At 43.5% G+C, this 12,540-nt stretch overlaps 1 protein-coding gene across 2 annotated transcripts in view; it reads left to right on the top strand.

Moving 5' to 3' along the window:
• The window catches only part of VWA8 (von Willebrand factor A domain containing 8), a 114,054-nt gene that overhangs the window by 69,307 nt on the left and 32,207 nt on the right, over nucleotides 1-12,540 (top strand). For both annotated transcript variants that reach the window (XM_081327993.1, XM_081327992.1), the window contains exons 27-29: nucleotides 142-250; nucleotides 2,576-2,711; nucleotides 4,632-4,834. In XM_081327993.1, the coding sequence (XP_081184119.1) occupies nucleotides 142-250; nucleotides 2,576-2,711; nucleotides 4,632-4,834 (448 nt within the window). The remainder of the gene's footprint in view (nucleotides 1-141; nucleotides 251-2,575; nucleotides 2,712-4,631; nucleotides 4,835-12,540) is intronic.

Below are 12,540 nucleotides of genomic sequence, written 5' to 3'. Positions count from 1 at the left end.
ATCTTGCAAAGTAGCGTTGTAATCTCAAGATTCTGTTGCGCCTGGTTAAAAATTCTGTGAACAAGAAGGTGGGGGGGGAAAGTATTGTCAACTCAAGAGAAATGTCTGCCAAATTAACAATAGTGATGTTTTTCCGGTCAGATTGCCATTGCCGGATACAAAATTTATGGGCTATTGGAAAATCAACCATTTGGGAAAATCACGACGAAGGCTGTTGTGTCCGACTGAAACTCATCGCGTAGACGTGAAGGTCTGTGAGATTGGATACAAGCTTAAGATTGATAGGGGAGAATATTTGTATCCCTGGGTTGAAATGAGGGGTCCTTGGTGCTCTCTAAGCCCGGTGGTTTTCTTGCAGACGTTTCATGACCCAACTAGGGAACATCATCAGTGTTGATGATGTTTAGGTAATGAAATGTCTGCAAAACAAAACACACACACATACACACACAAAAATCATGGAACGATTTGCTGATTTTCAAATTAAAGAAAGAAGATGTGGATTGCTGGATCACAAGTGGTTTACTATAGTAAAGAAATATGCAGTGGTCTAAGGTCAACAGCCCAGAATGGATGATTCTAAAACCCTACAATGATGGTTACTTAATTTGCCGGCAGAATACCTACGTTTTGACCATTCCATTGTGGTTTATTTCATTTACACCTTAAGGGCGAGGAGCAGATGTCTTCCGGGAGGCAAAAACATTGCCATTTTGAGTTTTAATCCACCCTAAACTCCAAAACAAAGATCCCGCCCTATCACTTCAACCCTTTCGCACGAGTGTTTTACACCCACATTGTCGTTCCATCTCCTGCTCCTGTGACGGCCCGAATTTGTGTTCCAGATAGCTTCCAATTCCGCCTTAGCTTCTTCAACAGCTGAATGCACCAGCCGGTCCTATAGACAGAAGTCAGCGGTACAGGCGGTCGTCGCCTTAACAACAGTTCATTTAGTGACCATTCAAAGCTACTACGGCACTGAAGAAAATGACTTAAGACCGTGTTTCACACTTACGACCGTTGCAGCATCCCCATGATCACATGATGAAAATTCGGACGCTTGGAAAACTGACTCGTATATATGACGGTTACACTGTGCCAGGTTGACCTGATCCCCTTTTGCAGCCTTGTGCCAATAGGGAAGCCAGGTTTACTGAACAACCGTGTGGCTTACTTAATAACTGCAGTGATTCGCTTAAGCACCGTGGCGAGAAAGGTCGTAAAATGGAGCAAAACTCACTTAGCTAATGTCTCACTTAGCCATGGAGCTGAGGACTAGCAACAACAACAACAACAACGATGATGATGATGTTGGAAGGGACCTTGGAGGTCATCTAGTCCAACCCCTGCTCAGGCAGGAAACCCTATATCGGGGGTAGGCAACCTTGGCTCTTTTATGACTCATGGACTTCAACTCCCAGAATTCCTCAGCCAGCATGGCTCAGCTTAGAAACTCTCCCTTTCCCCTCAGCATGGCTGGCTCAGGAATTCTGGGAGTTGAAGTCCACAAGTCATAAAAGAGCCAAGGTGGCCTACCCCTGCCCTAGACCAGGGCTTTTCAACCAGTGGTACGAGTACCACCTGTGGTACATTGGCACCTGGCAGGTGGTACGCGACCATCCTAGAAAAGTGGTAGCAGGGGAGGAGAATGAGCTGAACCGGTGGCAGCACCGCACAAGCCTGAGCGAGAGACGGCTGGAGCTGCAGGGCTGTCAGGGCTCAGTGGAAGCGCCAGGATCAGCGCCAGGATCCAGCTGAAGCTCGGCACTCATCCTGGCACTTCTGCTGAGCCCAGAAGAAGCGCCAATCAGCTGGAATGTTGCAGCATCTCCAGGGTCTTGTGATTTACATACAGATGCTTGGCAACTGATTCATATTTATGACGGTCACAGTGTCCCAGGGTCATGTGAAGTGAGCAAAACCTGCTGCAACCACCCAGCAGGGGGGGGGATAAAAACCAAGCAACCCATCCCCCTCACCCCTGCTGCCAATCCTCAACAGAAATGCTCACAACAATGAAAGCCTAGGACAGGAGGAAGAGTGTCGCCGGGCGGGCAGGCAGGTGTCTTGCCCGGCTGTGGCTTGGGGGGCACTTTTTTCAGGGTCATTGTAACTTCAAACAGTCACTAAGCGAACTGTTGTAAGTTGAGGACTACCTGTAGTTCATCACTTTTTTCCTTTTTTTTTTTTTGGTCATCAAGTTTTTGACCCCTTGCTAGGCGACTGGTGGTCCTCGGATGTTGCCATACCCTAAAAGTGGTACAAGGGGTGAAAAGGTTGAAAAGCCCTGCCCTAGACCATTTCAGGCAAATGGCTCTCCAGTCTCTTCTTAAAAACCTCCAGTGTTGGAGCACCCACATCTTCTGGTGGCAGGTTGTTCCACTGGTGAATTGTTCTTCCTGCCGGGAAATTTCTCCTTAGTTCTAGGTTATCTGGCATCCTTCAGTTATCTTGCTTCACCCAGCTCGCTTTGCAAGATTTGTTAAGAAGCTTGTTTTGTTTCGTCGGGATGCAAACCGGCAAGCAAATGTCCTGGTTTTGGGTTTCAGGACTCTCCATTTTCCATTTCTTTTAGGGTCCGATATATTTAAACGTGCAGGCCTTCCCTCTGGAAAGACACGAAGGCAGAGCCTTGAGTTTTTCAGAAGAGCTGGCATTTTGGACCCTGCCTTTGAACCAGGTTAACTTAGTCTGTGACGTGGCGTCACAAGGTAGAGTATGCACTTTATTTCCCGGTGAATAAGTTAACGATTGAGAAGCTGTGCAAGTCACCTAGACAGATATTAGTACGAATGATTTTTGCTGGCAAATTAAGGTAAGGCCCCGAAGACTCTCGTTTCTGCATGCTTTCTCTCTGATGTGGTTGTCCATTAAGCACAATTCTTAACAGCACATCACTTCCCTCTTAAACAGTGAACTGTAGAGGGCAAACATTCTGCGGAAATAATCCTTATTTAGTCCCTACACTCTTGCTGCGTGACTAATCCTTTCCCCAGTTAGAGAGAATCACCGAAAGGATAAATCATAATTGCCTGCCATCCACAAGGAGTCTTCCAGATGTCAAAAATGTGGTAATAAGTATTAAACAGGCATTGAGTTGATCCTCCGGTGGAAAAAGATAATTTTGCATATCTGTTCTAGCTTAGGATAGTATTTACTTTCAGAAATAGAGGACTCCTCCTTTTAAATGGCTGCAATTCAGCTGAGGCCAGAATGTGGCTTGCATGAATACCAAAAATTTCAACCACTGCCAAATTGGGTTGCTGGCCAGTCTCATGACTACCAAGTTACAACAATAAAGGAGAATATTTGTAGCTCAGGGTTGAAATGAAGAGTCCTTGGGGCTTGGTGGTTTTCCTGCAGGCCTTTCATGACCCAGCTAGGGAATATCATCAGTGCTAGAAGGGTGTGGGGTTTGCAGAGAAGAAGGAAGGGAGGAGGAGGAGAGGAGGACTGTGGGGTCCTTGATGCTCTCTGAGCTGGGTGGTTTTCTTGCAGGCGTTTCATGACCCAACCAGGGAATTATCATCAGTGCTAGAAGGGAGGGGGGTTTGCAGAGAAGAAGGAAGGGAGGAGGAGGAGGAGGAGGAGAGGAGGACTGTGGGGACTTTGATGCTCTCTGAGCTGGGTGGTTTTCCTGCAGACATTTCATGACCCAACCAGGGAATTATCATCAGTGCTAGAAGGGAGGGGGGTTTGCAGAGAAGAAGGAAGGGAGGAGGAGGATGAGGACGAGGAGGAGGACTGTGGGATCCTTGGTGGTCTCTGAGCTGGGTGGTTTTCTTGCAGACATTTCATGACCCAACCAGGGAATTATCATCAGTGCTAGAAGGAGTGGGGTTTGCAGAGGAGGAGGAGGAGGAGGAGGACTGTGGAGTCCTTGATGCTCTTTGTGCTGGGTGGTTTTCTTGCAGACATTTCATAACCCAACCAGGGAATATCATCAGTGCTAGAAGGAGTGGGGTTTGCAGAGAAGGAAGGGAGGAGGAGGAGGAGGAGGAGGAGGAGACTGTGGGGTCCTTGGTGCTCTCTGTGCTGGGTGGTTTTCTTGCAGACATTTCATAACCCAACCAGGGAATATCATCAGTGCTAGAAGGAGTGGGTTTTGCAGAGGAGGAGGAGGAGGACTGTGGGGTCTTTGATGCTCTCTGAGCTGGGTGGTTTTCTTGCAGGCATTTCATGACCCAACCAGGGAATTATCATCAGTGCTAGAAGGGAGGGGGGTTTGCAGAGGAGGAGGAGGAGGAGGACTGTGGAGTCCTTGATGCTCTCTGAGCTGGGTGGTTTTCTTGCAGACATTTCATTACCTAACAAGGTAACGTTGTCAGTGCTAGTAAGGAGCGCTGTCAGTTTATATTGTAGAACAGAACCTAGTATATAGACTGACAGTAGAATATAGACTGGGGCTGAGTTGTGTTCGTAACTCAAGGACTCAACAGAAGAAATGAGGAGAGATGTTCTGGGGTGCTTTCCTGTTCTGACTCGCAGGTGAATCCCGAGTGACAGATGACAGGGGCCTTCTTGCCAGTGAAAGGATGACCTCTGGTTATTGCGCTGATGCTTTGATCACAGAGAAATCCTGAACTCACCTCTTCTCTCTCTTTTAATTTTTTTGGCCCATCCCGCTCCAGAGCACGAAGGCGAAACTTCCCTTTTCGTGGCCACCTGCAATCCCGTGTCCTTATATTTTATGAATACGTCAAGTAAAACTGGACACTACGTGGACCTCTACGACCTCTTTCCACGGACGCTTCGGCGCATGTGGCAGCCCTTTGTCCGACTGGCCCCCCTCGGCGGCCCCCTCCAGGCTCAAGTCATCCTACACGAAGAGCAGGTAAGCCAAAGAGGATTATCGAGGGCAGGGATCCCTCCGATTTCACGCTCTCCCAGGTGCCGTAGCCCATCCTTGCGCCTCTCTCCGTTCATTGTAAAGGCCTGGCCTGGAAAAAAAGAGATCTTGAAATTAGGAAACGATGGGAGAAGGAGTGATAAGAGGGATTTGCCATGCTATACTAGCATGCAGGATACAAGTAGGTTTGCAATAAATTTCTGTGAACAAAGGTGGGCAGGCATCTATTTGATTTATGTCCTTCCTTCCTTCCTTCCTTCCTTCCTTCCTTCCTTCCTTCCTTCCTTCCTTCCTTCCTTCCTTTCCTTTCCTTTCCTTTCCTTTCTTTTTTTCTATCTCCCCTTTCATTTCCTTTTGTCTATCTTCCTTTCCTTTCCTTTCCTTTCCCTTCCCTTCCTTTCTTTTTTTTTTTTTTTTTTTTTTTAAATTTTTTATTAAATTTATTATTTAAAAACATTGGACACAGTACCAGCGAGCTGACAAACCTTTTTGTCTACAATGTTTAAATATATATATATACATGTATATATGTACATCAAAAATACACTTAAATACACTTAGATTACAAATCGGTGAAATACCACAATATTTAAAACAGTGAGCTAGTCTGTAAAACCTAATAGAGACCTTTCTTTTTATCCATCCAAAGATACAATTTGTTCCAAATTCTATAATAGTCTGATTGATCTTTATTCTTTAATTCCAAAGTTAATTTGTCCATTTCAGCGCAATCCCAAATTTTCCTAATAACCTCTTTTTGTCCTGGGATCTCATTCTTTTTCCATTTTTGCGCAAATGATATTCTAGCTGCTGTGATAATATGGATCGTTAAGTATAGCACATCTTTAGGATATTTCTCTTTCGTGATTCCCAACAAGAAAAGTTCTGGACTAAACTCCAGATCTTGTTTCAATATTTCTTTCAGCCAAATCCAAATCATTCTCCAAAATTTTTGTGTTTTACTGCAAGACCACCACGTGTGGAAGTATGTGCCTATCTCTTCAGAACACTTCCAACATTTGGGAGATGCTGTTGTGTACATTTTTGCTAAGCGGGCTGGGGGAAGATGCCATCGGTAAAACATTTTAAATAAATTTTCTTTATACGATGAGGCCAGTGTTATCCTTTTATTCCTATCCCAAATTGTTTGCCAAGTATCTAGGTCGATGTTATGTCCTAAATTGTTAGCCCAGGTCAACATGGGGTCTTTCACTTGCTCTTCAAACAGCTTATATCCCAAAAGTAATTTATAAAAATTCCTTATTTGTTTAGAGTCCGGTCCCAATAATATTTTGTCCAATGCTGTTTCAGAGGTATATATCCCCCATTCATTTTTATCCTTCCTAAATCTCGATTGGATTTGTAAGTAGGCCCACCAATCGAGTTTTATACCTTGTAATTCTAGTTCATTCCTAAGTTTCAATTCCCCCTCCTCATTCAGAATATCCTTGTATGAGATTATGTTACCCAAATCAAACAGATTTGGGTAAACTATCGCTTCAAGGGTGGATAGCCAGACCGGTATTTTGGTGTAATTGTGAGATCTAATTTTTTTCCAAGTATTAAGTAGCGCTTGCCTGATCCGGTGTCTTTGAAAATGCGAGAAAAGACCTTGTTTCTCCGTCCATAGGAAAGCATGCCAGCCATATTGCAAATCGTGACCCTCTAAAGTTAATAGTCTTCTATTTCTCAAGATTACCCATTCTCTAATCCAGCTCAGGGCCGCGGCGTGGTAATATAATTCCCAGTCTGGCAATCCAAAACCCCCATTTTCCTTCGTGTCTTGTAAATATTTCAATTTAATTCTTGGTTTTTTCCCCTGCCAAATAAAATTTAGTGATAATTTATCCAAATTTCGAAAAAATTTAGAGTCGAGTTGAATTGGGATATTCTGAAACAGAAACAGGATTTTAGGCAGAATATTCATCTTAATGACAGCGATTCTTCCCAATAATGAGAGTTTTAGGTTTCCCCATCTTTCCAGATCACCTTTTATTTGGTTCACTACATTATCATAATTATCCTTTTTGAGTGAAGTGCATCTAGCCGTAATGTTAATCCCTAGATATTTTATTTTCTTGACTATTTCTATATCCATGATTTCGGCCAGATTACCTTTTTGTTTATTGGTCATATTTTTAACAATCATCTTGGTCTTATTTCTATTTATTCGCAGTCCGGCAACCTCACCATATTTAGATAATTCTTCCAATAGCTTTGGTCCCGTCTGACATGGATCCTCCATAATAAAAACCAGATCGTCCGCGAAAGCTTGCAATTTAAAGGTTTCCTTTTTAATGGTTAATCCTTTTATCTTTGGGTCGTTTCTTATAGTTCTCGTTAATACTTCAAGAGTCAATATAAACAGCAATGGTGATAAGGGGCAGCCTTGCCGTGTTCCCTTTTGAATTTGAAACTTGCTAGATGCTTCCCCATTAATAATTATTTTTGCTTCCTGATTGTCATAAATTGCCCTAATTATATTTATAAATTTTTCACCCATATTCATAAAGCTAAGCTGTTGGCACAAAAAAGACCATTTAACATTGTCAAATGCCTTTTGGGCGTCTAAGAAAAGTAATGCCATCTGTTGTTCGCTATGTAATTCATAGTACTCCAATGTATCTAATATTATTCTAATGTTGTGCTTAGTGTGTCTCTTAGCGAGAAAACCATTTTGATCTGCGTGTATGAAATCATTCAGAAATCGTTTCAATCGTTCCGCTATAATTGATGTAAATATCTTGTAGTCCGAGTTAAGAAGTGATATGGGTCTGTAATTTTGGATTAATGTATGGTCTGTGTTATCTTTCGGAATAAGGGTTATGTTTGCCTCTAGCCAAGATTTAGGCGTCCTTGCGCCTTCTAATACTGCGTTAAATACCTCCACTAGGGGTTGAGCTAGGATATTTTGTAATTCTTTATAAATTTCTGATGGAAGACCGTCGGGTCCCGATGCTTTATTATTCTTTTGTGCATTAATAGCTTTTATCACCTCAGATAGTCGAATTTCCTCGTTTAACATATTTCTGGTATCTTCTGTGACCTTAGGTAGTTTGGCTCTTTGAAAATATTCCTCCATTTTCTCCACACTTGCCTGACTATCTTCTTTGTATAAACGTTCGTAAAATTCCTGGGCTATAATTTTTTTTTTTTCCTCCTGGTGGAATATTCTCCCTTCCTCATCTCGTAGTTCGTGAATCCAGTTTTTCCCCTTTTGTTTTCCCAATTTATATGCGAGCCACCGGCCCGGTTTATTTGCATTTTCAAAAAAATTTTGTTTCGTGTTTCTCAATTGTTGTGCTAATTTCTCTTTGTCTAGAATGTTAAGTTTGTGTTTAATCAGATCCATAGATTGCTTGATATTCTCTTTTTGTGGATCTTGTTGGAGTGTAACTTCTAAGCTCTTATATTCCTCTTCTAATCTTTCCCGTTGTTGTCTTTTCCCCTTATTTTTATATACCATATATGCCCTCGCTACCCCTCTCATCATTGCCTTAGCTGTATCCCAATTGTTTTGTACTGAGGTGTCTATAGCTTTATTTTCCTTAAAGAAAAAACTTAGTTCTCTCTCCATCTTAGATTTGAATTCGTCTTCTTTTAAAATTGCTCTTTGAAGCGTCCATCTGGGTATTTTTTTGGAACCTTTCCAGATAAGTTTAATAGGATTGTGATCTGCCCAAGTACCTGTCGCTATATGTACCTCGTCTATTTCTGAACTAATTTCTTTCGTCATCCATACCATGTCTATTCTAGACCATGAGTTATGTCGGTTGGAGTAATATGTATATTGTCTAGCCTTACGATTTCTTTCCCTCCAGACATCTTGGATATTTAGTTCCTCAGCCAAGTTAAGAAAAGATCTCGGTAGAGTTCTTCTCTTCTTTTTCCTAAGCGTCTTTCCCATATAATCCAAATTTATATCTAGGATAGCATTAAAATCTCCTATTAAACAAATCTCCTCATAATCAATGCTACATATCTTATTGTGAAGTGTTTTGAAAAATTGTTCTTGGTTATGGTTTGGGGCATATATCTCTACCATCATGACCTTCCTGTGATTTATTATAACCTCGACTATCAGTATTCTACCCTCTTTATCGTTATAAATTTGTTTTGCAGTCAATTTTGGGTTTACATATAGTGCCACTCCTCTCTTTTTCTTGTGTCGGTCTAAGGAAACGAATAGGTTCCCTATTCTTGGTTGTACTAACAAATATTTTTGTTGTTCCTTTATATGGACTTCTTGTATTGCCACGATATCCAATTGTTGGTGAATAAGCCTATTAAAAAATTTCCGCCTTTTCACTGGCGAATTCAATCCATTAATATTCACAGACATAATACTACACTCACCTCCCTTCATCTTACTTATTTCTGGTTTTTGTGGATCTCGTGATTCGGGGCTCTCTCTCTTCCTTGTCTCTAGTTCCATGTTTCTCTGTTAACTCACCGGATTTGTTCCTTCTATCCTCTGTAGCTAAGATCTTCCCATCCATTGCCACACGTATTGTATCTCTTTCTCTTACCTCCCTTCCATCTTGATCTTCTAAATCTACTTCCTCTTGGCTATGGAAGTGGCGTTTGTAAAAATCTTCTGCCTTCTCTATCGTGTCCAGTCTATGCCTTCTATCCTGCCACGTAACTAGAATACCCTCTGGAGTTAGCCATCTAAAGTTTACATTTTCTCTTATTAGTTTGGATGTTAAGAATTGATAGCCGCGTCTCAGATCCCTCATCCTTTTAGGTATCTGTTTAAGGATGGTGATTGGTTGGCCCCGAAATTCTAATGGTTCCTCTCTAGATCTATGCAGAAGCTCATCCCGAATTGATTTTTTAACTAACCTTACATGTACTTCTTTTGGGAGGTTGTGCCTTCTCGCATAATTAGTTTGGACCCTGTATGTTTCATCAATTTCCGCCAGCATTTCCTCCTTCCCTACACCGAGTGCCTTTGCCATCAGTTCTGCCATCATGACCAACAAATCTTCCCCTCTTTTTTCTTGAACGTTCTGGAAGCGTAGATAATGAGCAGCCTTTTCTGCTTCCAGAAAAATGACTGTTGTTTCTAATTCCTTATTAGCCTGAAGGAGTGTTTCATTTAAATCATCTACTCTCTTTTCCTCTTTTTCCATTCTAGCTTCCATATCTTGAAGTCTTTGTTCATTTTTGACTAATTGCTGTTGAATCCCTTCAAATTTATCATCTATCTTCCCTTCCTTTCCTTTCCTTTAGTTTCCTTTCCTTTCCTTTCCTTTCCTTTCCTTTCCTTTCCTTTCCTTTCCTTTCCTTTCCTTTCCTTCCCTTTCCCTTCCTTTCCTTTCCTTTCCCTTCCTTTCCTTTCCTTTCCTTTCCTTTCCTTTCCTTTCCTTTCCTTTCCTTTTTTCTATCTCCCTTTCCTTTCCTTTCCTTTCCTTTCCTTTCCTTTCCTTTCCTTTCCTTTCCTTTCCTTTCCTTTTTTCTATCTTCCTTCCCTTCCCTTTCCTTTCCTTTCCTTTCCTTTCCTTTCCTTTCCTTTCCTTTCCTTTCCCTTCCCTTCCCTTCCCTTCCCTTCCCTTTCCTTTCCTTTCCTTTCCTTCCCTTTCCCTTCCTTTCCTTTCCTTTCCTTTCCTTTCCTTTCCTTCCCTTTCCCTTCCTTTCCTTCCCTTTCCCTTCCTTTCCTTTCCTTTTCCTTTCCTTTTTTCTATCTCCCTTTCCTTCCCTTTCCTTTCCTTTCCTTTCCTTTCCTTTCCTTTCCTTTCCTTTCCTTTTTTCTATCTTCCTTCCCTTTCCTTTCCTTTCCTTTCCTTTCCTTTCCTTTCCTTTCCTTTCCTTTCCTTTCCTTTCCTTTCCTTTCCTTTCCTTTCTTTTCCTTTCCTTCCCTTTCCTTCCTTTCCTTTCCTTTCCTTTCCTTTCCTTTCCTTTCCTTTCCTTTCCTTTCCTTTCCCTTCCTTTCCTTTTTTCTATCTCCCTTTCCTTCCCTTTCCTTTCCTTTCCTTTCCTTTCCTTTCCTTTCCTTTCCTTTCCTTTCCTTTCCTTTCCTTTCCTTTCCTTTCCTTTCCTTTCCTTTTTTCTATCTTCCTTTCCTTTCCTTTCCTTTCCTTTCCTTTCCTTTCCTTTCCTTTCCTTTCCTTTCCTTTCCTTTTCTTTCCTTTCCTTTCCTTTCCTTTCCTTTCCTTTCCTTTCCTTTCCTTTCCTTTTTTCTATCCTTTCCTTTCCTTCCCTTCCTTTCCTTCCCTTTCCTTTCCTTCCCTTCCCTTCCCTTCCCCCGTTCTTGTACTAGAAATACCCAATTCCTGCAACCGTTCTCTGTATGTTTTAGCCCCCAGTCCCCTGAACATCTTCTGCTGCTCTTTTTTGCACTCTTATTTAAATACGCTATTTTCTTCCTTTCTGCTTCCTTGGCCTATTTTTCAACCTCTTTTCCCCCCCCCCTTCCCTTTTCAACCATGCCTCCCCCGCCCGCCTCCCCCAGTTCGCTCCCTGCTCCCTCCTTTGCACAAAAGTCTTCCACCCCGGCTGCGCGAGAGGGAAACTTGGCCCAGCCGCAAAAGTGCCGCGCGGGGAAGCTGGACAGCAGCTAAAAATAAAAAGGGCCGAAGGCGGCAGGGAAGAAGGCCCAGTTGCATCTGCTGAGCCTTTGGGATGCCAAAGCACTGGGGAGGCGGAGGTCAGCCGAAGGTTCCTTTGCTCCCACTGGAAAAGAAACGTCCTCGGCCAAAACCGGCAGATGCTTCCCAGCGCCCCTGAAGCATCGCCCAGAGCCCTTGCGGCTGAAGACATGTGCGCCCGACGAGGCCCGTTTGTCTATTTTGGGAGACAAAACTGCGCTGCCATCGCTCAGCAGCCTGTTCAGAGGGGGAGCCGTAGAACACGGAGCAGTTTTCCCTCCTGAATTTAGCCCAAAGCCAAAGAGGACAGTCCCCCCCCCTTTTTTGGGGGAGAGAGGGTGGGGAGGAAGCTTGGAAGGGTCTTTCGGCTTCCAGTTTTGCAGATAGGCAGCGAGGAGAAGGAATGGGGGTCGGGGGAGGCAGGCAATAGGAAAAAAAACTTGGAAATCCTTGCAAGGGGTGGCTGTTTTGTGGGAACGTTGCAGTGTTGCTGTTAAAATTCAGTAGGATGGTCTTGTCCGTTTAGAGATGCCGGGGCCAAACAAACCCCACCGTTTCTTTCGGCGATCCGTATAATGACGGAGGTTCTCGGCGATTAATTTGCAGATTTAATGATGCATTCAAGGTCTCTTGCCTGCATCACAAGACAGTTCTCTGGTTGTTTGTATTTTCTTCCTGATGGCAGTTTTCAATCCGAAGAGAATTATTTCAGTGACCTCCTATCGTCTCTTTCTCCCCTCCTTCTCCTCCTTCTATTCTCCTTCTCTCCTTCTCTTTCTCCTTCTCCTTGTAGTCTCCTCCTCCTCCTCCTCTCCTTTCCTTCTCCTCCCTCCTCCTTCTCCCCCTTCTCCTCCTTCTTTTCCTCCCCTCCTCCTCCCCTTCCTCCCCTCCTCCCCTCTTCCTTCTCCCTTCTCCTTCTTCTCCTCCCCTCCTCCTCCCCCTTCTTCTCCTCCTCCTCCTCCCCTCTTCCTTCTCCCCTTCTCCTTCTTCTCCTCCCCTCCTCCTCCCCCTTCTTCTCCTCCTCCTCCTCCCCTCTTCCTCCTCCCCCTTCTCCTTCTTCTCCTCCCCTCCTCCTCCCCCTTCTCCTCCTCCTCCTCCTCC

This window comes from Vipera berus (assembly GCF_964194415.1).
Source record: "Vipera berus genome assembly, chromosome: 4".
NCBI lineage: Eukaryota > Metazoa > Chordata > Lepidosauria > Squamata > Viperidae > Vipera > Vipera berus.
Note: the sequence above shows the minus strand (reverse complement) of the source record. Positions and strands in the feature narration are given on the sequence as shown.